The 27,369-nt window shown below is 53.5% G+C and overlaps 2 protein-coding genes across 25 annotated transcripts in view; one reads left to right on the forward strand and one right to left on the reverse strand.

Moving 5' to 3' along the window:
* KANSL1 (KAT8 regulatory NSL complex subunit 1) overlaps window positions 1–18,364 on the forward strand; it is a 73,597-nt gene extending 55,233 nt beyond the window's left edge. Inside the window, exons 4-15 of one of the 3 annotated variants that reach the window (XM_042053269.1) lie at window positions 265–369; window positions 4,163–4,278; window positions 5,660–5,849; window positions 8,420–8,585; window positions 11,119–11,301; window positions 11,629–11,787; window positions 12,096–12,247; window positions 13,683–13,798; window positions 14,368–14,425; window positions 14,781–14,893; window positions 15,715–15,961; window positions 16,275–18,364. In XM_042053269.1, coding sequence (XP_041909203.1) covers window positions 265–369; window positions 4,163–4,278; window positions 5,660–5,849; window positions 8,420–8,585; window positions 11,119–11,301; window positions 11,629–11,787; window positions 12,096–12,247; window positions 13,683–13,798; window positions 14,368–14,425; window positions 14,781–14,893; window positions 15,715–15,961; window positions 16,275–16,562 — 1,893 coding nt within the window. In that variant the 3' untranslated portion in view covers window positions 16,563–18,364. Of the gene's footprint in view, window positions 1–264; window positions 370–4,162; window positions 4,279–5,659; window positions 5,850–8,419; window positions 8,586–11,118; window positions 11,302–11,628; window positions 11,788–12,095; window positions 12,248–13,679; window positions 13,799–14,367; window positions 14,426–14,780; window positions 14,894–15,714; window positions 15,962–16,274 lie in introns of all 3 variants that reach the window. The other 2 variants (XM_042053178.1, XM_042053357.1) reach the window with 2 other exon arrangements.
* Window positions 18,365–18,711: 347 nt separating this feature from the next.
* The window catches only part of MAPT (microtubule associated protein tau), a 23,957-nt gene continuing 15,299 nt past the window's right edge, over window positions 18,712–27,369 (reverse strand). For 12 of the 22 annotated variants that reach the window (XM_042013668.1, XM_042013575.1, XM_042013490.1 and 9 more), the window contains 3 exons: window positions 23,958–24,039; window positions 23,692–23,804; window positions 18,712–21,682 (listed from right to left, as the gene is read on the reverse strand). In XM_042013668.1, the coding sequence (XP_041869602.1) occupies window positions 21,467–21,682; window positions 23,692–23,804; window positions 23,958–24,039 (411 nt within the window). In that variant the 3' untranslated portion in view covers window positions 18,712–21,466. Of the gene's footprint in view, window positions 21,683–22,049; window positions 22,183–23,691; window positions 23,805–23,957; window positions 24,040–24,397; window positions 24,437–27,323 lie in introns of those variants that run through there. The other 10 variants (XM_042013317.1, XM_042012788.1, XM_042013152.1 and 7 more) reach the window with 3 other exon arrangements.

Below are 27,369 nucleotides of genomic sequence, written 5' to 3' on the forward strand. Positions count from 1 at the left end.
AGAGGGAGCTAAAAGTCTCCTGTTAATGGGCTGGAGGCATGTGAGCTGGCTCCAGCTACTGTCCTTCCCTCTCTGAGTTAGCTGAGATGTCAGGAAAACCCAGGCAGCAGCCGAGGATTGGGTTTGACATCACATCTGGAAGCCATAGTGGGAGTTCAAGGCCTGCTGTGCAGCCTCGGGGTTTGGGGGGATGATGGGTGTGCATCATCCCTGTGGAGACCGAAGGATCTGCAGTTAATTCCTGTTCCCTTCCCTCTCTTGCAGGGGCTGATAGTTCTCGGTGAAGCATCACCCCCTGATCCTGCGGTAGATGATTCGTCCCGTCCCGTTAGAGCTGAAGTGAAGCTGGAGCCTGGGGCAGAGCGGCTGGTAAGTGCCAGCAGTGGGACTGACTGCTCCAGGTGCTTCATCTGCAGTGCTTCCTTCCCCAGTTTTGGGGAGGGAAGGGCCATCCCTTAAGCTGTGGGGCAGAGGGATGCTCAAACCATGGGACTGGCCTCCTGGGGTGGCTCTTCCCTGTGACTCCAGGTGGGAATCACTGATCTTGGTCTGTAGCTCACCCCCTCCTGCCTTATTTTGGGGTTAGTAAACAATAGGATTTAAACACCTTTTAGAACAGAGTTCCTGGGGGCACCTTTGTAATATGCATTAGCATTTTGTGAAGCTTTAAAATCCTAACTAATCCTTTCCCTACAGCAAAAAAATACCTCAAACTGAGAGCAGCATGATTAGCAAAGGCTGCTAAAGATGTGGCTATTTAATATCTGCCTGATCATTCCCCCTTGGAAAGGGCATTAATGATTGCAGTGAGATGCACTGGAAACTATGCAGAGTGCCAGGTATTTATTATTTAATGCAGAAATGTAGGGCACAGACTAAAGGCTTGATCGTACTGTTCAGCCTGCCTGTGATTGCTTTGGATCCTGGGGGACACACAGATGTATTAAAGTGGAGGGTTTGGAAGTTGTGGTGGAGTAGGAAGAGCAGGATGGTCCCTGTGTGGCTCAAACTTCTGCTGTCAGGCTGCAGCATTCCTACTTTTCTGTCCCAAGCTGCAGCATTCCTGCTTTTCTCTCCTAATGCCACGACTGGCTAGAAATGGGGTGTCACTGCAGCTTGAGGTTCACGGACCAATATTCAGTGTAGTTGATACAGGTAAAAACACTTCATTAGAAGTGACCATAAAATTGTCCTTGGAATGTTTTCCTCTGTCCCTGGTAAGAATTTGTCAGAGATTTCCTGATACTGAGTGATAATATGCAATACTTCGAAATTTTCTGCTTGGCACTTTCTTGTGGCCACTCCTGCAGCCCTGTGTGCCTTCTTGGAGCCTGCTCCTCAGAAGGGTGTTTATTCCCCTTCCCCAGGGACACACACATCACTCCACACTCCCAGCTTCTCTGTGACAGTGCTGGAAGTGTCACCCCTGGAACTGCTGCCTCCAGCACCCAGTCCCTGGGCTTGTGCTCAATTAGGACTGCTCATTAGGGTGGGGTGTTGAGTCAGAGCCTTGATCTGCTCCGAGCCAGAGATTACCCAGAGACTACCCAGAGACGAGACAGAGATTACCCGGAGACGTTCCTGGTGGTGCGTGAGGGCTCTTACTGGAAGGGGATCTCTTGGGCCTCTCCTGGAGAGGTGCTTATCATTTTGGCACCCTCCAGGCTTTTCCCCCCCCAGACTGGCAGAGCAAGAGACACATCTGCAACGTGGAGCAAAGGGAGGAATCCATCCTGTCCCACCCCCAGCTCCCTTGGATCTCCTCCTCTCGTGAGTGCCTCCCTTGGCCGGCGTGCGCGCAGGATACGTGTCCTTGGGCATCAGCTTCATACGTGGGATGTGGCTGATAATCCCCAGGAGGAACTAATCCTATCACCAGTGGAGGGAAGGGCTTTGCAAATAAGGCCTGGGAATATCTGCTGGGAAATGGAAGCTCAGTAGGTGATTAAATTTTTTTGCCTGAAGATGGAAATAACACGAAGCCCTGAAGACATAACCTGACTGTTGATTTTGGTTCCTTGGATTGCTTGTCTAGTGAAGGGGCTGCACTCAAAATATTTAATTAGGGGGCAATATCTGGTAATAGGTGAAGGTCTGAACCTTGCCTGCTTTATTGGGGTTTTTTGGGAATACAGGGGACATTCCTGGTATTAGCTCATGGCTCCCTGTCTGCACACAGCAGCTTTGCTGCCCTGATACGCAACAGCAGATGTGCTACGGTTGAATCTTTGCCCCCCACCCCCCAGGATCCTAAGGACCTGGACTTCCAGACCCAAAACACATAGAAGAGCTCAGTCAGGAGCAGGGGTGTGATCCTGGTGCGAGGGATGCTGCTCTGGATCCTGGCCTGGCTGCCCAGCCAGCCCTGGAGGACAGTGTGGCCTTGGGAGGTGCACCAGGAGGTGTTGGCTCTGCTCGTGTGTCAGGGTACACCCATCTCAGGGTGATAAAGAGAGCCTGGGCTACTCCTGATAAATACACGTTGGATTGATGCTGTCCAGCTCCTCCACAGGAAGCAGCTGAGTCCCTCTGTTCCTATCTGGAACCAGCAAGACACGGAGCAAGCTCTCGGAGAAGTTCCTCCTTCAAGACCCTTTCTGGAGAAGAAAATAAACGATTTCTAAAGAGCTTATGAGTCATGAGTACCCGCCCTGCTGCCCCAGGGGTGCCTCCGGCGGGTGTCACGTGAAGGCTCAGCCTTGCCAAGCCTCTGGAAAGCAGAGGAAAAGTGTTCAGCTCCTGCACTGACTTCACCTGGCTGGGGAGCTGGGTTTACCTGATGGCTCAGGTGTGATCTGATCTTGCTCCCGTGTCTCTCTGGGTGGCAGAATTGGTCTCATCCTGTCTTTGCTCCCCCACAGGAGAAACGTCTCTTTTAGCAGAATTGTAAAACCCCCAGCAAAGTTCCTCAAACAGGCCCAGGCAGAAGTTGTCTGAGTTGTTAGGAATGGCCCTTCCCTGGGTGACACAGGTTTCTGCTCTTCTGGACACTGTTAATCCAGCACTGTCACGGCCTGGTTTAGTTGTTTATTGAGTTGGGGGGTGTTTGCAGGGAGGATTTAATCACCGCAATCCGGATGGGTTTGGGATGGAGTCAGGGCCAAGCAGGGGGCTTGGCTGACCATCTGTGTGGTGTCAGAGCTCTGCTTTTGCCTTTTTTATTGGTACTTGAACCACATCACCACCATGTGTGCTCAAAGGGGGAACCCCAGCGAGAGACAGGGCAGGGAATGTAGGAAGTGCTGCACGAAGGAAGAAAGGAAGTTTAACCCCAGGGAGGAGCATGTCTGACACCAAAAACAAGGCACTGCACGGATGGGGCTGGAGGTGATGACTGCCAGAGGTATGGACACTCTGGGCCATGCCAGGGTGGGGAGCAGGAATGTCCCTGCTGGGAGGTACAAAGCCAGTGTGTCCTTGGAGGCTTGGTGACAATTCTGCTGCTCCCTGCAGAGCCGGGGGGGGTTGTGTTTCAGACCTCAGGCAGAAGGGATTGGGGAGCACAGTGTCTTTAACTCAATTTTTACTCACTTTCCTCTGCCAAAAAGGAGTTTCCAGCTTTGTGTTTATCCAGCACTTTTAGCGTTATGGACTCGCCCTGCTCCTATCCAAACCCTACAGCCTGGGTTCCCACTCACTTAAAACACACCTTAAAATGCTGTTTGGACTGTGTTTGCACAGGTAGTGAGTTAAAATGCAAATTCAGTTTTGCAAGTCTGTTCCCCTCTCTCTCCCTCCCTCCCTGTTTTCCCCCAAAGTGCTTAGGCAGGAGCTTTCAACCACGTGGCTCAGAACAGAAACCAAACTGCAGGGGAGACTGCAGAGGTTTACAGGTGGTGATGAACTTGTTTGCACCATGGAGACAAAATGCTAAAATCTCCTTAAAGCCCTCAGCCTTTCATGCTCCTGATTGCCTGAGGGGAATTAAAGTCCTTTGGATCTTGGAATGAAAGAGCTGCATGTATCCATCCTCTTGCTGCTCCCTAAGATCTCCTTGTGTCCCTGGTCTCCTGTTCATACAGTGACTTCTGAACCCTGGTTTGAAGTCCCGTGTGGAAATCCATGGCTACAGTGCAGAATCCTCAACTAGAACCCAGGAATAAGAAAATTGTGGCTATTCAAGAAACTTTTATTAATTTATGTTTTTCTCACCCTTCTTTAGAGTGTGTCTGGATCCCAGCCACTAGAAAACTTGGGTATTTCTGCTGCAAATACTCCTGAATCCCATCCCACCAAGCCCTGTGGAGCACCAAGACCCGTCAATGGAGTTATTAACACGTAAGCTCTTGGATATTATCGGAAGAGTTTGCTTTTATGATCTTGGCAACATCCCGTTGGAAACCAGGCTGTAACTGAGTTGTAACTGGGTTGGTAATGGTATAAATGGTGTCTTTTTTCAAAAAGTACAGTAGTAGATCATGCCTGGAAACATTTTGGAGGAGATTGCTTGCTTGAGGTTTTCTGCTGCATTGTTTAGCTGAAAATGGAATTAAACTGAGCTGTGTTTACATGAACAAGCCCTGCAGGCAGCCATGCACTGAGCATGGCCAAAACTTGTTTCTTTATGAGTAGTTTTAATACATCTGCAAATTGTGTGATTCAAAGGTACTAATGCCCTGCTCACAAAATTATCAGTAACCACTGACCCACTTTATTGGAGTTATGGAGAATCCCATTGATTCGGGGAGTAAAACTTCCTAAATTCTTTATTTCTCCAGGCTGCTTTTGTTGAGAAAGTCGTGAAGTGGGTAAATGAAAACAAGTGAAAGACAGTCCCCGATGCTACAGGGTTGAACCACTTGAAAACCCTTGAAAAACATTACATTTGCTCAGTGCCTTGAAGGAGGCAGGGGAAAAGAGAGGGGAAAAAGGGAAGGAGAGAGGGAGGGATGGATCCTGCACTGATATAGTGCGAGCAGGCAAAGGAGGCTCCGATCAAGGAGCCCGCGGTTGCAGCTGGAACACTGCAGGCTGTAACAGAGCTCTTTGTGTCCCTGCAGCCTTTGAACTGCACAGCCTTAGACCACAGGGCTTTAATGTTTTGCATTTTTAGAAATGAAACACTTGTAGAATAGACATGAAAAGGTTCCGTAGATGAGGCGCTGCTGCGCTGGGATCTGCTCAGGGCACGGGGTATTGATGCCAGGGCTGCTGCATCCTTTGTGCCTGAGACAGACAGGTTGATGTTAGCACTGCACCTTCCTGGGGTCACTGCTGAGAGTTGGCATGGGTAGAGATCTCAAATATTCATCAGAACCAAATTTACATCAGGGTTAAATAGTTTTTCTATAAAATTATGTTTTCTTGCATTTAGACTCATGAAAATGTCTTGTCTTAAGATTCCCCAAACTCTTGATTCTGGAGGAAGCTGAAGTCTAGGGTTCAGGTCTATAGTGGCTTTTGCTCTGTGATGGGCTTTCAATGCTGGTTTTTTTGTTCAGAGCTTCCAAAGGTATTTTGTCAAAGGTTCAGTTGTGGGAGAGTGGAAGGTGACTGAATTAAAAGCAAAAACTTGAGTTGGTTTAATAAAACCTGTTGCCTCAGGAACTGCAGAGCTTTAAACTCAGCTTGGAGTGTTTGCTCAGGTGTGAACCATGAACCTGCTGGTAGTGCTGCATGAATAACAGGGGTTTTCTTATTCTCCTCTCTTCTGGGACAGTCTGCAGCCTGGCCTGGCAGAACATGCTCAGGGAGATGGCCAGGAAGCTGAGGAGCTCCTGCATAAAAAGCAGCGCCTGTCCCTGGTCCCCTCGGACGGGACGTGTGTGGCCGCTCGCACCCGCCCTGTCCTGAGCTGCAAGAAGCGGCGGCTCGTCCGACCCAGCACCATCATGCCCCTTTCCAAAAAGGTGAGTTGGGAGGTTTTTGCTCTTGTTTTTCTTGTAAAGATGGAGAAAAACAACAGGAAGGAAGAGCAAGACACGAGGGCTTCAAAGGCTGTTGGAAAAACAAAGGAGAAACGATGGAGAAGGTTGTAATGTGTTGGAAGATTTTTCTTAGCTGTCACTGGGGAGGGAAGATGCTGAACTCATGCATTTTCTTAAGCCAACCAGCCTGAGGTGAACTCAAGGCCAGGTGGGTCAGTGTGGCACAGTCTGAGCAGGAGAAAGAAGCCCTGAGAAGTCAAATATCAGGAAACCTTAATTCTGACACAGGAATTAGCAAAGCCCCAGGAACTCTCTGCTGCTGTTCAAGGGAAAACCACAGTTGTCTGCCCAGGCATACGTGGGATGAATGCCCTGTCTCTTCCTGTTTTGTTTTCTTTATTATTATTTTTTATACTCCTCTCCCTTATGCAGAATTCATTCAATGGAAATACAGTTTATTGCCTGTATGAGGAAGAGCTGTGTTTCATTCTTTTTATTTTCTCTTAGGAATGCCATAAACTGTCAGTTGGAGGAAAAATAGTGAGAAATGGAGGAAATAAGGACCTTTATTTGTGCATGCAAAACCATAATGGCAAAAATCCGCTTACCTTTGAGACAAAGTGTTTCAAGTCAAACTTTCCCACAAGGGCTGGGGGATTTTCACTCTGCGGATGTTTTAAAGAGAAGCTCCAAAAGCAGCATTTTTCTGAGCAAAACATTCTTGCTCAGCTGAGTCAGCTTTAACTGATCACTTATCTGCAGTTTTATCTGGGGTATTTCTGGGAGAGCTCTGCAGTGATTACTTGCAAGATCTCCAGTGAGTTGGAAGTTGATGAACTTTCTCGTCGTTGATGCTGCCTTGTGCACTCAGTGCTTGAAGAATTGGCTGTTAATTCTGTGTTAGATCTTTGCTGTTGTCATCAAGTGCATTTGGTAATCAGAGATGGTTCAGAAGAGCAGTTCCAGGGATGGAAGAAGTGCCAGAGAGCAGGGGATTTCTGTGCACTCTTCCAGTCATTCCAGAGACAGCTGAGTCACGGCCAAGTCGTGCTCCAGAAATACCTCCAGAAATACCACGTCCAGTCGCCCCTGCTCTCCATAGAGTGGCTGTGTGGATTGAACTTCACACATACATTGCACAGATGATGTGGGGTTTTTGATCTTGTAATGTTTTTATGGTTTTCCTCACAATTTGGTGCACACATTTATTGGAATGTGTGCCCAAAGCTGGGGGCAGCCCTCCAGCTCACACAGTGGCAGAGTGGCAGGATGGCCTCTCTCCTTGCACAGCCATCCTGGTTAGAAAGCCCCGTGGGCTTAATTTTTATTATTTTTTATTAATTAATTAATTCCCAGCAGTGGTTCAGCACTGCTGATTCATGCTCATTTTTGGATCCATCACAACCTCCACATCCTCTGGGCAGGACTTCCTGAGGCAGCAAAGTAACTGCTCAGTTACCTCTTCCTCCTCTTCTCTGGGCACTGCATTTGCTTCTTGCATTTGCCCTCAGTGAATTATATTTGATTTATTTTAGATAATTTCTCTTAACCTATAACCAGGAGTGGGTTTCCAGCTCTTTCTTTCAAGCAGCCCTTCCCAGTGTAGTGTTACTGGCTGTGGACATGCTCTCCCATCCTTCAAGTCATTCATGGAAATTAATTGAATAATTCTGACTCAGAACAGGCTTCTGCAGGATCCAGTTGGATCCATTCTTCCATTTTGGTGGGGAATCGGGGTTGTTTTCTCTGCATGGGATTTACGTCCAGTTGGGTGTCTGCCTGCAGTGGTTTCACACAAATGAAATCTGTATCAAGGCTATAAATCTGTGAATTGAGACTCTGTCCTGGATTAAGGAACAAGGCTGAGAACCACCTTTGTCACTCTGTAGATGTCCCTGGAAGTGTCAGCTCCTGGCATATAATGATGGCTCTGACCCATTGGAACTATAAATGGCTTCTTTCCCCCTTCTCTGACAGTGGAATTGTGCTGCCTCATGGTTTTTATAAATGAGGTTTCAACCTAGATAAAATTAAACACTTTTAGTCAAATTTAGGAGCTGTTAAACTGTCTGTGCTAGTAAGTCGTAGTTTTCAGTTGTGTTTATGCAAAGTGAAAGCATCCTCTCGTGAGGCCAGACTAAATTAACAGGTTCTGTATAAGGTATAGAAAAAAAAAAAGGGGGGGGGGTGTATATATGTATAATAATTATATATAATATATAATAATATTATTGAGTATGCTATACGTATGCATAATAATTACAATTTTATAACAATATAAATGTCACATAACAACTATTCCAGATAATAAATATACAGAAATAAAATGAATTTATTATATATTTATTAATAATAAAATGTAACTATAATATATAAAATACAGGTGTCTTTTAACGTATTTTGTATGCATATAGAATATGTATTTTTATATATATGTGCAAGTAATGTTAAAACAACAGCACTACCTCTAGGATGTTTTTCATGAGCTGTCAGAGGAATGTGTGAGTCCTTGGGCTCGCTGACGAGCGCTGTTGCCCCGTGTCCCTCTGCAGGCCCACCGAGCCAGCCTGGCGCGCTGCAGCTGTGACGTGAACCCCTCCTGTGCCCTGTGTGGCACCCGCAGCTCCACCACTCTGGAGATCCAGTACGATGCCCCTCTGCTGGAGCGCCTCTCCCAGCTGGACTCCTGCATCCATCCTGTCCTGTCATTCCCGGATGGTGAGTGCAGCCCCCGCGGGTCCCGCTGGGTCCTGGCTGGTTACAGGGGATGCTTGGAGGTGCCCCGGGCTTCCAGGGGAGGTGCAGATCTGCTTGGGTACAGCCAAACTTGTCCATCTGCAGGTGTTTTTGGGATTAGAGCATTTACTGGAGCAGGAAGGTCTGGGAAAGTGTTATACCTGAGCTCTGCTGTGTTTTGGGAATCTCGACCTGGAGCCTCACTCACAATGGGGAAGCCAAGCAGTGCCTGGGAGTCCTTCCTGGGACCTGGCTCTGGGGTCTTTGGGGTTCTAAACCACTTGAGAAATGTTTGTCCATCTGTATAAAATGATTTGTGGATTGGTTTGTCACAGGAAATCCTTTTGACCTTGTGAGGAATTGTAAACGATCTTCCATGGTTCGGTAGGCACAGCAAGAAGGGATGTTCCCGTTAGGACACTCAATTTCCTGTGTTACAGCTTCAGGGTTAATCATCATTAAGAGGAATACCAACCCTGACTGTGGGGTATTCACAGATTTCGTGTGTAGGGACTTTTCCCAAGGGAAAAGTAATTTCCAGAATCTTCTTGAACTGGTACTTTTGTCGGGAGAGTTGGGCAGTGCATGGATCGTAGTGGTTCCTTCCCTTGGTGGGAGTTTGTGGCTGCCTGAGGTGTAAAATTATGGCTGCCCCATCTCTGGAAGTGTCCAAGGCCAGGCTGGACAGGGGTTGGAGCAACCTGGGATAGTGGAAGGTGTCCCTGCCCAAGCCATTCTGGGATTCTCATGCTGGGAGGAAGGTGTGTGTCTCTGCTTCCCGTGGGGGTGTCAAGTGGTTGGTCCAGGATAAGTCACTGGGCTAATGTGTGTGCTTGGGTTTAAATTCCAGCTTTTCACAAACTTCATGTGACAGTAGGAAATGCAGGGAGTGTCTGGGAGCAATTAATGTGGCCTCTTTCGTTAGCACTATATTTAAACTAGACTAAAATAGTAAATTGGCACTATTTTTAGCTAGATCCCTCCCCTCCCAAAGACAGCTCTGATCAGGAGTGCTTAAGGAACTTAATGAACTCCTGAAGCAGGAATTTCTTTCCTGATTTCACAGCACTTGTGATCCTGTGTCTGTAGTGCTAAATCAAATATCCTGGGAGGTGGGGAGACAACCTGTTGGGTGCTATTGCAGCAGAGGCACCAGGAAAATTACCCCACATTCTTCCCATTTTTAGGCCCCCTGCAGCCAGCTCACAGGGTAGAAGATCCTTTCTGGCTGTATGAGATTAAAAAACTTGGAGTTTAAAACTTAATTGGTGTAAAGCTTAAAACACCTGTACAGAAAGAGCCATTTTCCCCTCCTGGTGAACTTTATTTATTCAGTAATGCTTAATGCAGTTCACAAGGGTTGATTTTTGGGATGGGGGTGATTCCCATCCCAGAGAAAAGCCAGGTAAGCTGTTCAGGTGGGGAAATTGCTGTGCCTGGTGCTGTTGGTGTGCACTGAGGTGTCTCCATGCCTGTGAGCATTAATCCAGGATGCTGCTGGGCTGTGGCTGTGCAGGGGCTCAGTGAGGATTCCTGGTGGATGGAGCTGTGAGCATGTGCTGACTTTCACTTTGAGCCAGTCTCTCCGGGCTCTCGGTGCCAGCCGGGATCTCCGGAGCAGTTTGCCAAGGGCAAAACTGCCAGGCACTGCAGGAGGAAAAGATCATTTATTCACTTATTCTCCTGGCAAGCAGGACACAGCCAGCAAGGCCTTTAACCCCTGCACTTGTGCCCTGCCAGCGCTTTGTCCCCTTTTGTCCCCTTCCTTTCAGGGTGGTGTGGGGTTTTTCTGGGATTTTTTTCTGGTTGGTTTGATTTCTCGCTGGGAATTTTTGGATGATGTAATAACCTTGGAGGGAGGATGAACGCTGGGCTCACTGTGGTTGCCATCTGCTGGTCCCTGGGAGCCCTGCACTGCTTCCCGAGGAGCAGGAGGAGGAGGGATGGTGTCACTTGCTGCACGGACTCTGCTGCCAGCAGGGCAATGCCAAACCAGCAAAGAACTCATTTTCTCCTGCCAGCGTTTTGTCTTGGCATTCTCCCCCTCCTTTCAACCTGTCCCCTCCTTCCACAGATGGTATGTGAATTGGGAGGAGAAAGCAAAAGATGAACAGAGAGCAGAGGCCATTTTCCCAAAGTCTGACCACTCCAGTGGCTGGCAGCATCCCTAAAGGACTGGCCTGGCCCCTCTCTGTTTTTTGGGACATGTCCCTGCAAACCAGCAGTGATGGCCAAAGAACTGCCATCACCCTGTGGCAGCCCTTCCTTGGCAAGGGATTGGGTTAGAGCTTGAACCATCAAAGTACTTGGAGTGCAGCTGTCCTTGCTTTCTCCAGGGAGCCAAGTCCCCACAAGCTCCAGCCCCTGCTCTGCCAGCTCCATCCTGTTTGCCTGCCTGGATCCACTGGGGCTTTCCAGTCCCTGAAATTGGGAGGGAAATACTGGGACAGGGTGATGGGACCACAGCTCTTTGTTACATGATTCATGTGGATTCCATGTTCTGTATCCCTTGCAGATGTGCCGACAAGCCTGCACTTCCAGAGCATGTTGAAATCCCAGTGGCAGAACAAACCCTTCGAGAAAACTAAACCTCCCAAAAAGCTGTCGCTGAAGCACAGAGCCCCCGTGCCCCCCAGCCTGGCTGACCCCGCGCGCAAGGACCGCCACAAGCTGGTCAACTCCTTCTTCACCGCGGCCAGTAAGTGCTGCCCCTGCCCGGGTCAGTCAGAGAGGAGCAGGAGCAGGAGGAGGAGGATGCCCTTCGAGTCCCACTCCCAGGGGTGAGGCAGGGCTATGGCAGGGCTGCAGGTGAGGTGTGTGCAGGTGCAGCTCAGGTTTGTAGGACCTTCTCGTGCTCGGTGTCAGCCATGCCCACAGCAGTGCCACAGGTCTGAGCACACCTCCCCAGCACCCCCATGGTGTGGAGAATTTGTGGAGCTGGAAAACTCTGCCCAAGCCTCCTGTGCCAGCAGAAAGAGAGGTGAAAGCAGGCATTTCATAGCTCTTTCTCTGTTCCCCTCCTCAGAGCGCTCCCATCAAAAAGCCCAAGCAGACAAGGCACACAGGCCGCCTTTAGACGATTTTTCGGCCGTGTCCAAGGCCGAGAGAGCGCCAGAGCGCTCTGCCCAGCCTCCTGCCTTTGACAAAAAGCGATTGCGAGACTGCTCATCTGAGAGGAGTGAAGGTAGGCCCCCAGGGGCAGTGTCTCGGGGGGAGCTTGGGCTTTGCTGCATCCTCAGCCTCTCTGCCCCAGAGAAGGGGGCACGCACTGCTTTGGGCCGAGTCGCCACCGCAGCAATGCCTCGTGTGCTCTAAACTGCTTCTTCCCCAGGGCAGCCCCCTCGGAAGGTGCTTCTCTTTCCTGCTAAGTGCTCCTCAGCACTGGCCGTTTCTGGTGCACATGGTCCTTTCCTCACCGCCACCACCCCCTTGGGTGGGCTGGGGTTTTTTTGCTAAAGTTGTTGTTCATTTTCTCCCGCCCTCCCCATGCAGTGTTGAAGCATCACACGGACGTCAGTGGCCCGAGCTACCTGTCAGCAGCTGTGGCTCCCACCCCTCACAGCCCCATAGCTCGGCAGCTCTCCACCTCCTCCGAGGGCTCCGCTCCTGCCAGCTCCACTTCCCAGGGCACCTCTGGCACCGCCGTGAGTATCTGCTGCCTTCTGGAGGGGTTCTGGGCTCAGCTCCGTCATGGGGGCTCAGCTTTTGAGCAGGTTTTGGGCTGGGGAGTGCTCAGTGTTCCTCTTGCCACGCTGGACCCGTTGGTTCAGCTCATGCTGGGGTTGCTGGGTGGGTGTTGGATGTGTTGGCTGTGCACCGCCAGGCAGCTGCAGTTCCGGGTTCGCCATCAGCTCAGCAACTGCTGGTGAATGTTCCCATTCCCAGCAGTCCCTTGGCTTTGCTCCACATCCGGATTTTGGGTTCTGAAGCTCTGTGGGGCTGCCAGGAGAAGAGCTGGGCCCCAGCAGTGCTGCTTCCACTGGGGCAGCTCCCCTCACGGCCTCGGTGGTCTGTGGGTGGGCTTGGGGTCACAGGGCCAGGGCACAACAGTGGTGGTGGAGGTCTCCCACCTGTACACAAGCTCCAGCAGTCACTGAACTCAGACCATCTTCTGAGACACACTCAGACTCCCAAAATGCTTGAGGATGGCAGGATGTGGGACCTTTATGAGCTGTGTGAGCGAGCAGAACCGAAACTCCCTCCCACTGTGCTCCGGGACAGAGCGATGGCACAGCTCCTCCACCGGACACCATCATCCTCCCAGGCCCACGCTAGCAGAAGCCTTTCAATGACAGACAGTTCTGCTGAGTTCACAGGTGTCCCAGTGAAGAACTTGGCTTCTGTCTGGCCACCCCATTTGGTAGTTTGGGCCACAGCCTGAGCTGGATGTGACCCAGGGGCAACAGAGCAGGACTCCTTGAACCCTCTGCTCCAAGCTTGTTGCTATGGGGTTACAGATCCCCACTGGGTTCCGTGAAATTCAGTTGTTCCATCACCAGCTGTGACATCAGGGTGTCAGAAGAACCCAGTGGTGTTTCAGCTTGAGTGAGCTTGGTGTTCTGGGGGAGAGGACAGCTCATATCAGCAGCTCTGGCACCTCGAGGAGGCCTTTCCTTGGCTCCACACACCCATTGTGGTTTTCTCTTGCTGCTTTTCCTGCTGTGTTTTCACAAGCTCATTCAGAAATGCAAGATGAAGAGGTTTCCCTCCCCCAGCAAGAGGATTCCAGGCCCTGGGCTCTACGCTCTGGGCTCAGGGGTGGAGCTCCTGTGTTCAAGCGTCCCAGGCAGCTGCGGGTCTGTGCGTGCTCCCCAGCCAAAGGGCCAATCCTTGCTCCGGGCAGCCACGCCTTGGGATTTGGGTTTCCTTGCTGCTGGGGCAGTAGATGTTGGGTTGGGAAGAGGACTTGGAGCAAGCAGTAGGGGAACTCCAGTCCGATGCAAATTGATGTTGGTTCTGAAGTGTCCGTAGGTCAGGCAAGGCCATTTTGTCCTCTTTCCGTCAGTGGCTTCCACTGATGACTTTGCCACGTGCCAAACCCCACATCCCTTTCTCACATGGTTCTTCCCGTTGCAGCAGCCGAGGAGGAGGAGGGGCGAGAGCTCCTTTGACATAAACAACATCGTCATCCCCATGTCCGTGGCTGCCACGACCCGCGTGGAGAAGCTGCAGTACAAGGAGATCCTCACCCCCAGGTACTGCCCCAGCAGGGAAGGGATGCGCTCTGCTTCTTCCTTGGGAAGAAGGGAAAGTTTGGAAAACTGATCATACCATTGCTGGAGACTGGCTAAGTTAGGGATTATTTTCTCTGAGGGTCCCTTGGCCATCACAGCCAACTGCCCAGCTCAGCCTCTGCTCAGTTTAAAGTCAGTCCTGGTTGTCTCCTTAAAAGGAGACTAAGCCAAAGGCCCCGGTGGTTTCCCAGGTGGTGCCTGGGCTGGATTAACCTTGCAGTTCTGCCTCTTCCCAGTTTCCCTCTGTCTTCCTCCTGGTCGTCCGTGCTCTTCCCTGGCCCATTTCAGAGTGGGGCAAGGCAGGAGGGAGCCTGTGGGAGGAAGAGGAGGAAATGCTGCAGCCTCTGCCCTTGGGAAGCATCAGCTGTGCTACCAGACCACCAGGGAGGTCTGGTACTTTAAACTGAGCCTAAGTGTGTTGCTCCTCGTGGCAGGGTGGAATTTCCCTTTCCCAAAAGCCAGTGTTTGGGGGGCGTGGGCAGCTGGTTCTGGCTGTGCCCTGAGTGATGCCCATGGTGGTTGTGTTGCAGCTGGCGTGAAGTTGACATCAGTGCTCTGAAGGCCAACCCTGAGGAGGACAACGAGGAGGTAAGAAGGATTTCATTTCCCAGTTAATGCAGAATAGGGCTGGTGGTGACTGAACAGCGTCTGTGGAGGGAACAGAGGCAGGGAACCAGCTGGTGTTGGTTCCTGTACAGGGCTGCCAGAGCTCCAGGAGTGTTTGGACAGTGCTCTCAGGCACAGGGGTGGGACTGTTGGGGTGTCTGTGCAGGGCCAGGAGTTGGACTGGATGATGCCTGTGGGTCCCTTCCAACTCAGGACATTCTACAGTTCAGTGATAAACATCAAAATTCTCACTGTAACTAGTGCTGGCAAAACTGTACAGAGATGGTTGTTTAATAGCAGAAAGCTCTGACCAAGCCCTCTGCCCTTCCCTTTGCAGGTTGAGGACTTGTCAGATTCGGCCTTCGCTGCTCGGCACGGGAAGTGTGAGGAGATGGAGCGGGCGCGGTGGCTCTGGAGCACGAGCGTCCCCCCGCAGCGCCGGGGCAGCAGGTACAGCCCTGCTCGCCATTCCCAGCACTGGGATGCTCCTGGGAGCAGGTGGTGATTCATAGAAATGGTTGAAAGCTGGTGCTGGTGTTGAAAAGTTTGGCCCCATCCAGCTTGAGGAGCCCACGTGGGAGCAGGGCACAGTCTTGTTTAGGTGGGGGTGAAGCTACAGCCCAGTTTGGCTGCAGACAACTCTGCACCGTCTGCTTTCTCAAGCACTTCTGCTGCTCCAGAAGTGTGGGAGATGCTGTGCCAGCCTGGGAGTCCAGGGGAGGACACACGGGCTGCAATGGCATCATTCCTGCAGGATCAGGGACGCTGTCACTGGACACTCAGTTCCCTTTCTGTCTTTGTGAGTGGGTGTCTAAAACTTCCCACTGTTTCTAGCTGTTGATCTCATTATAAACCTGCACAAGAAGGGATTTGCCCTTCCCTGTTCCATTGCAATTTCCAGTGCTCCTGGAGAGTGGGATGTTTTGCTGTTTCTTGGAGAGTTGCATACAGATTTGGGAATTCGGTTATGTTACTCTGCTTGTAGTCTGTGGGTTTTTATCTGGACTCTGTGTTGAGGCTCAGACTTCCGTAATTCTTGGTTGAAATGTGAGGTCTCAGGGTTTCACTGTTTTCCTCCTGCTCCCAGCTGCTGAAGAGCAGCATCGGTGCATCCAGACAGTGGAAAAGGGACAGAGATGGGCCTGGATGGATTTTGTCTCTGGGCTGTGACATTCCCTGCTCGTGTTCCCATCAGGGCAAAAGGATCCTGGGGTGGGATCAGGCAGCAGTGGGGGAGCATGGCTGGGCTCTCAGACCTGCCCCTGTCTCAGGTCCTACAGATCGACAGACGGACGGACGACCCCCCAGCTGGGGAACCCCTCGACTCCCCAGCCGGCATCCCCTGAGGTGGGCAACTACCACTCCCACTTGGAGCTGTCCCACACCCACTCACCACGCAGCCCCATCAGCCCCGAACTGCTCTGTGCCCCCCTGACCCCCCTGTCCCGGGACTCCCTGCGGCTCCTGTCCAGCGAGGACACGCGTTGCTCCACGCCCGAGGCCGGCCTGGACGAGCAGGTGGGTTCTGGCTGCGGCCGGGGCAGGCGCGGCACCCCAGGTGACCCTGGTGTGGGGAGGCAGCTCGGAACCCGCGTGTGGGCGGTGCCGTCGGAGCTGGGCCAGGTGGGACGCACGGGCAGTGGGAAGCGTTTCCAGCAGTTGGCTCCGTGTGGAGCTGCCGTGTCCTCTCCTCATCTACCGAGGCTTCCGGGCACTGTTCCCGAGGCTGGGGTTCTGCACCAGGAGCAGCTCTGACCTCCGGATCCGTGCGAGGAGCGAGGACACGAGAGCTTTTCCAGGCATTCTCCATGACTCGGTTCTCTTCCCCTAGGCTGTGCAGCCCTGGGAGCGACGCACCTTCCCGCTCTCCTACGACCCCCGGACGGAGTGCGAGGACCAATCCGACCCCCAGGACCGGTTGTCGCGCTGCACCCGCCGCACGTCGGGCAGTAAATCCTCCCGGGAATGCGATGGCACTTCGGCTTCGCCCAGCCTGGCCAGCCTCAAGAGCCGAACCCCACTGGCCCCCCCCTCCTCCTCCTCTTCCTCCTCCTCTTCCTCTTCCTCCTCCTCCTCCTCCTCCTCCTGCTCCGCAGTCCTGCGGCCAGCGCACAGATAGAGACACACGGGGAGACGTGAGCAAACCAACACACAGAACTAACTCTTGGCATTAAAGCTTCCAAAATCTGCGTTTGATATTCAAACATCCTGCCGGGAATTTTCACAGTTTTTAGTGAATTTAAGGAGTTTAGAAACTGTTTTTTGTTTTCTTTTTTTTTTTTCTTTGTTTTCTTTTTTTTTTTTTTCCTTCTCCATGTTTCCTCGTCACATGAATGAGCCCCCAGATTCCTCCCAGCGGAGTGAAGCCTCGGGAGGGGAGCAGCCCACCAGACCCCCTCCCCTTTCCTCCCCCCTTTAGGTGTATAAAACTAGAGCACAGGATTTAGCTGACTAGCAGATTTCGGGGATAGTTTTTCCCAACAAAAGGGTGTCGTTTTCTCTTAACCCACTCCCCCCCTCCCTGAAAGGTTTTAGTGGAGTGAAATTAGTGGTGAAAAGTGATGTCTTGGGATTGCAACCTTCACTGTCTGGCTGTCCTCACCTGCAGAGTGCCCACCTGCACTTCCACCCTCCTGCATTTTCCTGCCCCAGGTTGTAGTTCCAGGTGTCCCCAGGGGGGATTCTGCCCCTCCCCAATCCCCCCTCTTCCCCAGGGACGCCTCCCCCTTCCTTCTCCCCTGGTTTGGAGCCGTGGCTGTGCCGAGGGCTGTGGCTGCATTCCCAGCAGGAGGAAAGGAGGGACCTTGTGACTGCTCCACACTCAGCTCCGCCTGGGAGGAGTGGGAGTTGGGAAGCACCCGGTGCACACCTGGTGTGTTCCGAGGGCAGGGAGGGGAAGAGTCTCTTTGAGCAGAATTCCCGGGGCACTTGGATGCCCTTTGGGGTGAGGCTGTTCCAGCTGGGACTGGGCTGTGGCCAGTGCTGGAGCTCTGCCCTCGCTGTAGGCTTGGGCAGTCGGGGTGAGCCGTGAGCAAGGAGCCGCCGCTCCGGGACAGGCCAGGGCCGGGGGGTCCCGCAGGTGGGTTTGTGTCAGACAAGGGGAGAGCAGAGAGGGAAGGACGGAGGCAGGAGGCGGCTCCCGGGGGTTCAGGGTCATCCTGATCCCACGTGGCATCACCACAGCTTCGCTCCACTCCCGCACTGTCCCAGCTCCGGTGTCGGTTCCGTTCCATTTCTGGGGTGCCCAAGGTGCCCCCTCCTGACAGGTATTTGAGTTTGAACCCCAGTTTGTTGTTCCTCCCCCATCCCCTCCCGCCCGGTTCCGCACCCGCAGTGACTCCCGGGTCCCGCACACCGTCCCCATCCGTAACGCTTTCCGGTCCCGACGGTGTGGCTCCTGGTCCCTGTCCTGTTGCTAGCATTGTGCCTGTCTTATGTATAATCACATCACCAAAAAAAAGGAAAAAAAAAAATACAAAGGACTTTTTTTTTTTTTCCATTTTGTAATCGTAAAGAAATAGTCGCTGAACTGCTTCATGGTCGGGGTTTTCACAATTTTCAACATGATCTCGTGGTTTTGGTTCTGTTCTAGTTTAAAGGATCCGTCATCGTTTCTTTAAAACAAAAACCCAACAAACAACGGCGCTACCATACCCCTCTGCAGAAGTGCTTTTCTATTTATAAGGTTGAAAATTCTGAATAACCCTTTTAGCATTATAAAAACCACACAAAAAAAACCACCTTGTATTTTGTAAATATTTTCTTTTCCTGCTTTGAGCTGTGTAATGTCCTTGTTATATAGAAATGCTTTTCTTCCGAGAAGCTGATCTTTGTTAATGTCTTGATTCTGTTGGCAAAGCACAAATGTGCTTATAAAAAAAAAAAAAAGAAGAAAAGATTAAAAAAAAAATTAAAACGTAATATTCCATTTGATGAATGTGAAACGCTGGGCTGGGACAGGGAAGGGGCCCTTCAGTGTACTCAGATCAGCTGCTTCCCTCCTGCGTTCCAGTGGCCTCTTTTTCCCTCTGTGACATCATTTCCCAGCAGTTGCTGTCAGCAAGAGCAGCGACCCCAGGGCTGGGGTTTATTTTACATTTCTGGGGTGCTGCTGGTTCTCATCCAGGGCCTGTTCTGTCCTTCCTGGCTCCACCGGGTGGGGTCTCCCCCACCCCCCTCTGTGCTGAGCCTGTGGCCCCGAGGGATGGCTGTCAGAGAGGATGGATCCCCACCCCTGTGTCCCCCCCATGCAAAAGAGGTGCCAGGTATCATTATCGTAGTAATGACTTTATTTCCAAATTCACTTTTACGGCAACAGTGTAAACCAGTTGTTAAACACACGATACACTATGGACACCCACAGACAGAAGCTAAGCTAGAATGATACACTGAGATCAAACCTTCCCTCCCCTCCCCGGCGCAGCGCGGGGGGCACGGGGCTGCCAACACCACACAGGCTGGCACCGGACCTTCGCTAACAGGCAGAATCTTTTGGAGTGCAGAAATACGATTTTTTTTTTTTTTTTTTTTTAAATCAGTGCCGGCTTTAACCCCTTTCAGACCCAAGATGTGTGTGGAGTAAAGGAAAAGCTGGGGTCAGGCTGTCCGGCTGCTCACGGGGACCCTCAGGCCTGGGTCTGAATGCAGGGTCGGGGCTGGGGACGTGGCTCGGGCTGCTGGAGGGGACAGTGGGTGACATGGTGGATGGAAAGGGCTGTCCTGGGACCCCACAGCCCCTGGGAGGAGACGGCAGATGGGGCTGAGGACACTCACAGCAGGAAGGGGCTGCTCACTGGAGCTCGGCGCAAGCGAAGGATGTCCTGGCCCTGGGTGCTGGTGTCCCTCAGGGGCTGCTTGGAGGGGACAGGGGTGCCACAGGATGGGTGAGCTTAGCTACCCTGTCCTGCAGCCCTAAAGGGGTAAAGGTGATGCTTTGAGGGTTCTCCCACTTGCTCGTTCTACAGAGGACAAAAACCGCGGCGGCTCCTACAGCGCTACAGAGTCAGGGGCGGAGCACAGAGTCTTACAATCATGGAATCAAGTGAACAGAGCGAGTGACAAGCTGGACACGGTGGTGTGCTGGACCAGCCTCTCCCCAGCAGTAAAGCAGCTCCTGGGGCTGCAGAGAGAAGGGTTGGACCCCCCCCTCCCCCCCAAACCATCCCCATCCACAGCCAGGCCTGCGGCAGCCCAGCCCCACAGAGGGACAGGGGGTGACGGGTGGGCTCACAGCCCCCGCAGGATGGGAGCAGGTCCTGTCCTGGGAGGAATTGCTGCTCTGCCCAGGAACAGCTGCTCTGACAGCCTTGGTGGCACCCAGCCACCACCCCAAGGACAACCAGAGGCCCTGATCCCCCCCAGCCCTGTCAGACCAGGAATTGGGCCCCTGCTGGGAAAGCACGGCTTTCCCTGTGGCACAGCCTGGCACTGCAGGGTCTGCGGCCCCACCGGGCCCCCTCTGCCCTCCCACCCCCAGCTCCACCCCCAGAGCTCGGCTGGGGCCTCTGGGGGAGACAGGGCAGGAGGACACACATGGAGCTTCACTGGTGGCATCTCAGCCTCTTTGGTTGTAGAGGGAAGGGGCAGGCGGGGACAGCCACAGGACCCCCTCGTGCTCCCCAGAGAGCCACAGGAACAAAAGCAGCCAAAGAAAGAACTCGACTGGCTCCTGTCTCCGAGTGGTGCTGGGGGTGGTCAGTGCTGTGTGAGGGGTGAGACGCTGCCACCTCAAACCCGGGGAGCACCCGGAAAGGGGGGTCAGTGCCAGGGAGCAGCTGCTGGCCCCGGGCTGGGGGAGCTGCTGCCGCCTCCCCTGCGTCCTCCCAGGGTCTCACCGCTGCCACCGGCACAGCAGAGCCATGGAGCTGCCACCTCCGCCATCGCTGAGCTGACCTTGCAGGGAAAGAAAAAGAACAACCCAAAAATGTCACAAGCTGCACCCAAATCCAGGAGCCATCGCAGCACTGGAGCTGTGAGTGCCCCTCATCCACGCTGCCAGGGCGCTGGGAGGTGCCCGGCCCCGGGGAGCCCCGGCACAGCCCCGGCCCCCCGCCCGGCAGACATGCAGCACCGGGCTCCTCCGGGCGCCGGGCTGGCCACGACCCGGAGCCGGCCGAGCTCCCCGGGCCCCCGGCTGGGCTGCGGCAGAGCCGGCGCGGGGCAGCTCAAAACTACTTACAGCATTTATTTTTTAAACACATGCTCGTTTATGAAAACAATCACCCTGGCACGGTCCAAGCATATACAGACAAATCTACTCTACGACACGAGGGGCTGCCAAAGGAATGGGGAAAAGCCTCTACTCATCCACTCAGCGGTTCCAGCACAGCCACGGACAGGGATCGGCCGTCCGGGGCCCCTCGGAGCGGGCACCCGGCGTCGCCTGAACTCCAGCTGCCGGAGCTGAGAGCGGGTTAGGGGGTAGCTGGCCGTTATCTTCATACACATCTCGGCTTTCGGAGATAAAAACAAAAGGTTTCTTCCAAATCAGCAGGCAAATTTAACGCGGGGAGGGAGGGCATCTCCCTGCAGCCCCGGCTGCGCACCCAGGACGCGTCCGGCCCGTGGGCCAGCCCGGCCAGCGGCAGGGCACGAGCTGGGCAAGGTCACAGCCCCTTCCCAGGAGGGCCACCCGCTGCCCTGTGCTGGTGTGGGGTGCTCGGGACAGCGCCGTGCTGTAGCCGCCCCTCGGGCCCCCTCCCCGCCTTCCCGGGTGGCCCCGGGCGGGGCTGGGACAGCGAGGGACGCGGCAGGAGCGGGGGGGAGCGCGGGGACGGGGATGGGCTGTGCGCTCCGAGGAGCAGGGGGAGAGGAGGTTTTGTACCTCATAGTGTCACTGATTTTGAAGTCCTGGAGCTAGAGCTGAATGAACAGTAAAAGCAGGTTAAATCATTAACCAGTTAGGGACGGGGAAGCAGCTGTAAAAGGAACAGAGGAAGAAGGCCAGATTATTATTTTTGTTTCTTTTCTTTTTTTTTTCCTTTCCTTTCCTTGTCTTCTCTCCTGGTGGCCGCCGTGCCGCGATCACAAGCCCTGCTTGGCCAGCGAGGCGGACACCTCGTCGGCTAGCGTGGCCAGCTGGGGGGAGTCCACCAGGTTGATGCTGCCGGTGGAGGAGACGTTGCTAAGGCGGCGCGGGGAGGCATCTCCGGAGATGGTGGGGGACTTGTAGACGATTTCGGCGCCGTGGTCGGTCTTGGCTTTGGCGTTCTCGCGGAAGGTCAGCTTGTGAGTCTCAATCTGTGAGGGAGAGGAGGGCGGTCAGGGGGGCATGGCCGGGGAGACGGGCGGGACCTGCCAGGCGTCCACTCGAGCACGGCCGCTGAGAGGTGGGAGGAAAGCTCAGAGCAGTGAACCAGTGCCCCCAGTCCTTGGGCACGTCCCAAGCACCAGAGGGGACAGCAGGACCGGAGCATCTGGATGCTGCCAAATCCTCCCCAGGTGAGGTCCCGGGTCCCAGAACGCAGAGGGCACAACCTGGGCTGCTCCCACTCCCCTGGCAGAGATTATGTGGGGACGTGGCACACGAAGCTTCCCCTTAGCCCACGGAGCTGCTCCCAGGAGCCAAACCCCTCTCCTGGTGAACTGGATCTGGTTTGCTACTTACAGGTGCCCTCCCCAGCCAAGTGCAAGGCTGGGGGCTGGCTCTCCGTGGGGGTGAGCGGCTCCAGCACCAGGGCCTGGAGCCCAGCAGGGTCTGGGCTTGGGGTCCACGTCTTGTCTTCCTTGCCTTTCTCTCTCTACAGGTGAAGAAACCCACCCAGGGTAGTGGGGGGCAAAAAATGCATCAGCAACAAAAACCATGATCCAAGAAATGCCAGCCAGAAGGAAAAAGACAAAAAATAGAAAAGAAATAGAAAACTGGGGAGAAAAAGATCTGAAAAACAGGGCCATTCACTGACTCATAGAAAGAAGAGTGGCTGCCTTTGGAGCCAGGGAGGAAAACTCCAGGAACAGCAAGGGAGAGCACAGGGACCTGGGCAGAGCACGGAGCACTCGGCTCCCCATGGCAGACCCAGCACAGGAACCAGAGTTCAGCTTCAGGAGCTGTAGACTGTGAGTCCAAACATGCATCTGTGTGTCACAGAGCAAGGAGGGGGCTTGGGGACACGGGAAAGGGACAGCAGAGCTGCACCTGGACTCAGTTACACCCACAACCTCCTCCAGGTGTGGGTTTGGGCAGGGGATGGGCAGCCACCGGGCTGGAAGGCTGAGGTGGTGATGCCACTGCTGGGTCACAGCCTTGCAGATAAACTCCCCTGCAAAAGGCAAGTCCTTCAAACTATGGCCCAGTGAATGTGTCAGGATGTGACAGAGCCATCACTGGAATCACAAAACCGATGGCAAAGGGCTCAGTGAAGCACAGGAGAGGCTGATGCGTGGCAGAGAGAAGGGTAAGGAAGTCAAGCGGTCCCGCAGTCAGAGGCCAGCTGGAGGTGAGAGCTGGAGCTGCACAGAGAACACGTGGCCAAGAACAAAGTGCCAAAATACAGGAGCTGAAACAGAACCTTCCCCTCCCATTGAGACAAAAGTGCTGGAAAAACAAGCAAGATAAAAACTGCTTTCCCTGGGGAAGCTGAACCCTGCGTGTCGCCAGGCTGGAGTCTCAGCTCTGTGCTTACCTCATGTCCTCACCCCCTGCCTGCTGGGGACTTGGTGGCCTTGAAGCCCGGCTGCGGAGCTGTTTTACTTGACTAAGGCTCGCTGAAGTCACCATCAAAGCCTCAGTGGGAACAGCTCAGCCCAAGCTCAGTGTTTCCCTGACCCGAGTGCCTTTTGTCTTTCAATTGAAATCCCCCCAAACACTCCCCTCCCTTCACAGAGCCCTCGGTCAGGAAGGAGAAATCACCTTCTGAAGGGCCAGCTTGTTGCAAAGTCACCTGTGCTAAATAAAGCTGAGCCTTTAATGCTCCACTTTCACTGGGGATCCAACACCTCTGCAGCTCCCCAGCTGCCAGCTCTGTGTCACAGCAGCAACACAGCACAGGACTTGATGGCGACACTCGGTCATGGGAAGGGTTTGAGACACAAACTTCAGAGACAGCAGAAAGAGCAGGAAACCACAGGAGAGGCTGACACTTGCACTCACTTGGGTGGCCACAGGCCCGGAGGGACGCAGAGACATCCTGGCAGCAGTGCCAGCTCTGCTCAGCAAACGTCCCCTGAGCCCGGAGCAGGACCCTGCCCGAGGCCCGACCCCTCCCGCTCACAGCCCCGGCAGGACACGCCTGTCCCCAAGGCCCCTTCACCTTTTTATTGCCTCCTCCAGGGACGTGGCTGATGTTATCTAGGGACCCGATTTTCGACTGCACCTTATCTTTGAAGTCCAGTTTCTCAGATTTCACCTCCACCTGGCCACCACCTGCAAGAGAAGAGTGGGAGGTGGGTCAGGAGCTGGGAACAGCACCCAGCACTCCAGGGCTCACTGGGATGCTCCAGTCACTGCCTCCCCTCACCCCCTGCCCCTCTCCACACCCACCGTGAGCTCCCAGGGCCAGCACAGCCCAAGGGGTACCTGGCTTGTGATGGATGTTGCCCAGGGAACCACATTTGGATGTCACATGGCTCAGGTCGACTGGTTTGTAAACGATTTGCACCTGTCCATAGGAGAGAGGGAAAGGGGATGAGCTGGTGGCCAGCACGGGCAGGTGGAGAGGGGGAGCACAACACACAGCGGCACCTGAGCTGGACTGGAGGGAAAGGACAGCTCAAACCCCAGGAGGATTAATGACACCAAAGAAACCGTCATCAGAAATGGGAGATCATTAATGCCCGTGTGCAGTAGCCTCTTAACATGTCAGCATGCACGAGATCACCTCTCCACAGAGGGGGGAGTAGAGGCAATTTTAAAGTGCTCAAGTGAGAGAGAAAGTGGAGTGGTAATTAATTAAGATTCGCATACACATCATCCAAAAGGAGGAGATATACCAGAGAGAAAACATAAAAAATAAATACCTTTTCTGGTGTAAAACATAAAGTTTATGTCCACAAAAACTGAAAGAACAGAAATGATCAATGTGCACAGAACTTTTAAAAGAGTGACCAAAATATGCATTTCTGAAAAATGCTGTAATGGAAATAAGGGTTAAAAAAAAAAAAGCAAAGCAAAGTCTAAATATCTGGCGTTCACATCATAGAAATTAAAATGGCAGTTATAAAATATTGAACCACAACAGCATTTCATGGTATTTAAGCTCTGTTTTGATGTGTTTTGCCCATGATGTCTCTGAACGTGGGCTCCAGCAATTCCATGGATCCCCCCCGTCCCCAGACCACGTGGGGCCGGTGGCCTCTTGCGCACGGACACCGGGGACACGGGACACACACACACAGGGACATCAACAGGGGCTCTGCAGAGCTACGTTAGCAGCTACACACCAGGAGAGGACCCTCGGACCACGGCACACACACGGCAGCTAGAGCAGGAACAGGAGACAAGGGGAGGAAAAAACATCCCCAGAACCCCACAGGTTCCCCTGGACCCTGGTTTGGGACTCACACCGGGTGTGGGTCAGCTGTTGCTGGAGTTAGTGGGGCTGTGCAGGAGAAATGGGACCATCAACACCTCGAGGTTGGTTCTGGCTCTGGGGACAGCCTGGATTTCCCGGGGAGCATCCGCTGCTCTCCGTGTTTCCCCGAGCACCACAGCGGGTGCGACGCTCTCACCAGCCTCAGAGGATGTGCCAGCACCACAGGGACCTGTGCAGAGGAGCTGCCTCCTCCCAGCAGCCCCAGACCAGCACCAAGGGTCCAGCGCAGCCTCTGCTCCCCATCTGTGCGCCCGGGGCTGACCCAAAAGCCCCAGGGGAAGGTGCATCCTTCAGTTGTCACGCTGGCCCCGTCACCCCCAGTGATGGACTGTGACTGTCGCAGCCCTGAGGAACAGCCCACAGCCCATCGTGGAGCCAGGAAAAGCAGCAGAGGCTCCGTCCCACGCACAGAGCCCTGCTGACCTGCCTTGTCTCCGATGCTCACACAGACCAAAAGGCACATTTGACAGGAGACAGAGAGGGAGAAAAGCAACCCCTCAGGGTCTGGGACACCGTGGACACAGACGTGGAGACAGCGCTGGGAAAGATCACACATTTAATGCACCGGGCAGGAGAGGAGCCAGATTTGGTTGGAAAGTAGGAAATGCCCAAAAAGGGCAGCTGGTGCCTCTCTAATCCCAGCTGTGACCCTGAAGGGTCTATGAGCAATTCAGGCACCGCTGAGACTTGGGACTGAAAGTCCTCCTGTTTCCAGTGCAAGCAGTCAGCAATTGGAGCTTTCTGCTCTCATTCCAGTCCCTTTTTTGACAGACAGGACTCTGTCATCCCTTCCCATCCCACTGGGGAGCAGAGAAGGATCCTCCCCATTTTAGCAAGAAAGGAAAAGGGGAACAGAGTTGTTTGCCTGGGAAACCAGTGCCAGAGACCTGGGGATCCCACCCCTCAGCATCAGCAGTGCCAACTTTTACCTGAGGCATCACCTGGTCAGTGGGCTTAAAAATCCAGGTACCAGCCCCAGGGAGGGACAGTTCCCTCTGCAAGCAGTGATGACTGGGCAGGGGTCCCTGCTGACAGTGTTGTGGGGGGTCAAGTCCCAATGGCCATCAAAGCCCTGGGGTCTCTTGTTGCCCCTCTCGCACAGGAGCCCCAGGGCCCAGCCCAGCCCCTGGGACAGCCTGTGCAGCCACTCTGCCCCTGCCAGGCTTTGCTCCAAGAGCTCCCACAGGCAGAGGTCATGGGGTTTTCAGTTCTGGCAGGACCTGGGGAGGGATCACAACCCCCAGGCGAAAATCCAGGTAATTCTTAACCCACTGCAGCTGCCAACACCCACGGTGTGAGCTCTCCGTGGAGGAAGGGATGAGCTCAGCACCCGCCACAGCACGGAGGACTAACTCCTGGTCCACCGCACCCTGGGCAGCCCAGGCAGTGCAGGACCCCAGAGTGGGGAAAAGGGACAACCATGGAACTGCTTCACAGGGGTCTGAGCTCTGCAAAGCAGCTCCTCTGGCCTCCTCTGAAATAACTGCACAGTGACACCAAATTTAAGCCAGAGGCTGCAAACCCAGCTGTGTCCCTGTGTTCACCTGCCAAGCCTTCTGCAAGGTTCAGTTTCTTAGGGAAGGCATCCACAGAGATCAAAAACAGTCCAAGGAAAATCCATGGGGAACATCTCAGACCCACAAATCCCAGTCACACTGTCTGGGGTGTCAGGGATGTGCCTTCCTTGGCCCATCATCTTTCCTGGACCCAAACTGTCTCCAGCTGTAAATCCACCAACCTCCGTGGAGTTTCTCCAGGTTTCTGGCACAGTAACTGAAAGCCGAGTCTGGTATTTATGTGGGAACAGCTGGAAATGCCAGCGTTCAAATCAATTAACTCAACAGTACTTCAGGCTCAGCCTCCGTGGGCGCTGCTGGACACATTCGTTAGCAAGGAGAAACTTAGTATTTGCATGGATCATACTTGCCTGATGGGAATGGGCAGGAACCTGCAGGCTCACATGTTGGGCAGGATCATGTCCAATTTAGCAGCACATTAAGCAACGAGGACTAGGTCTGCTCATAAATCTACCCATCTCCTGCGTCACTGTGTGCCAGAGGCCCCATCCCACAGACAAGGAGGCTTTCACCTTCCAGGCAGTGCAAAACCCTGGAGTTACTGGGATGTTTTGTTACAGATGTGGTTTGGACACGGGGCAGTTAGTTCTGTCCATGTCAGGCATGTCCAGGACTTGTTAGGGGTCATCCTTTGGGTTAATGGGGTTAAATGACAGCACATCCCCAATGACTATGTGACAGCAGGGTGGCTGCAGATAGCATTGGTGATTAGTGTAACAACATGCCACTAAAATCAGGATTATTACAGTGCATTCAAAGTGTGAAGGTACTCACACTGCCTCCGCCCGGGATGTGTTTGATATTATCCTTTGAGCCACAC

This window comes from Corvus kubaryi, unplaced genomic scaffold (genome assembly GCF_017639235.1).
Source record: "Corvus kubaryi isolate FWS band 111438036 unplaced genomic scaffold, C.kubaryi_AGA036_p1.0 123, whole genome shotgun sequence".
Lineage (NCBI taxonomy): Eukaryota > Metazoa > Chordata > Aves > Passeriformes > Corvidae > Corvus > Corvus kubaryi.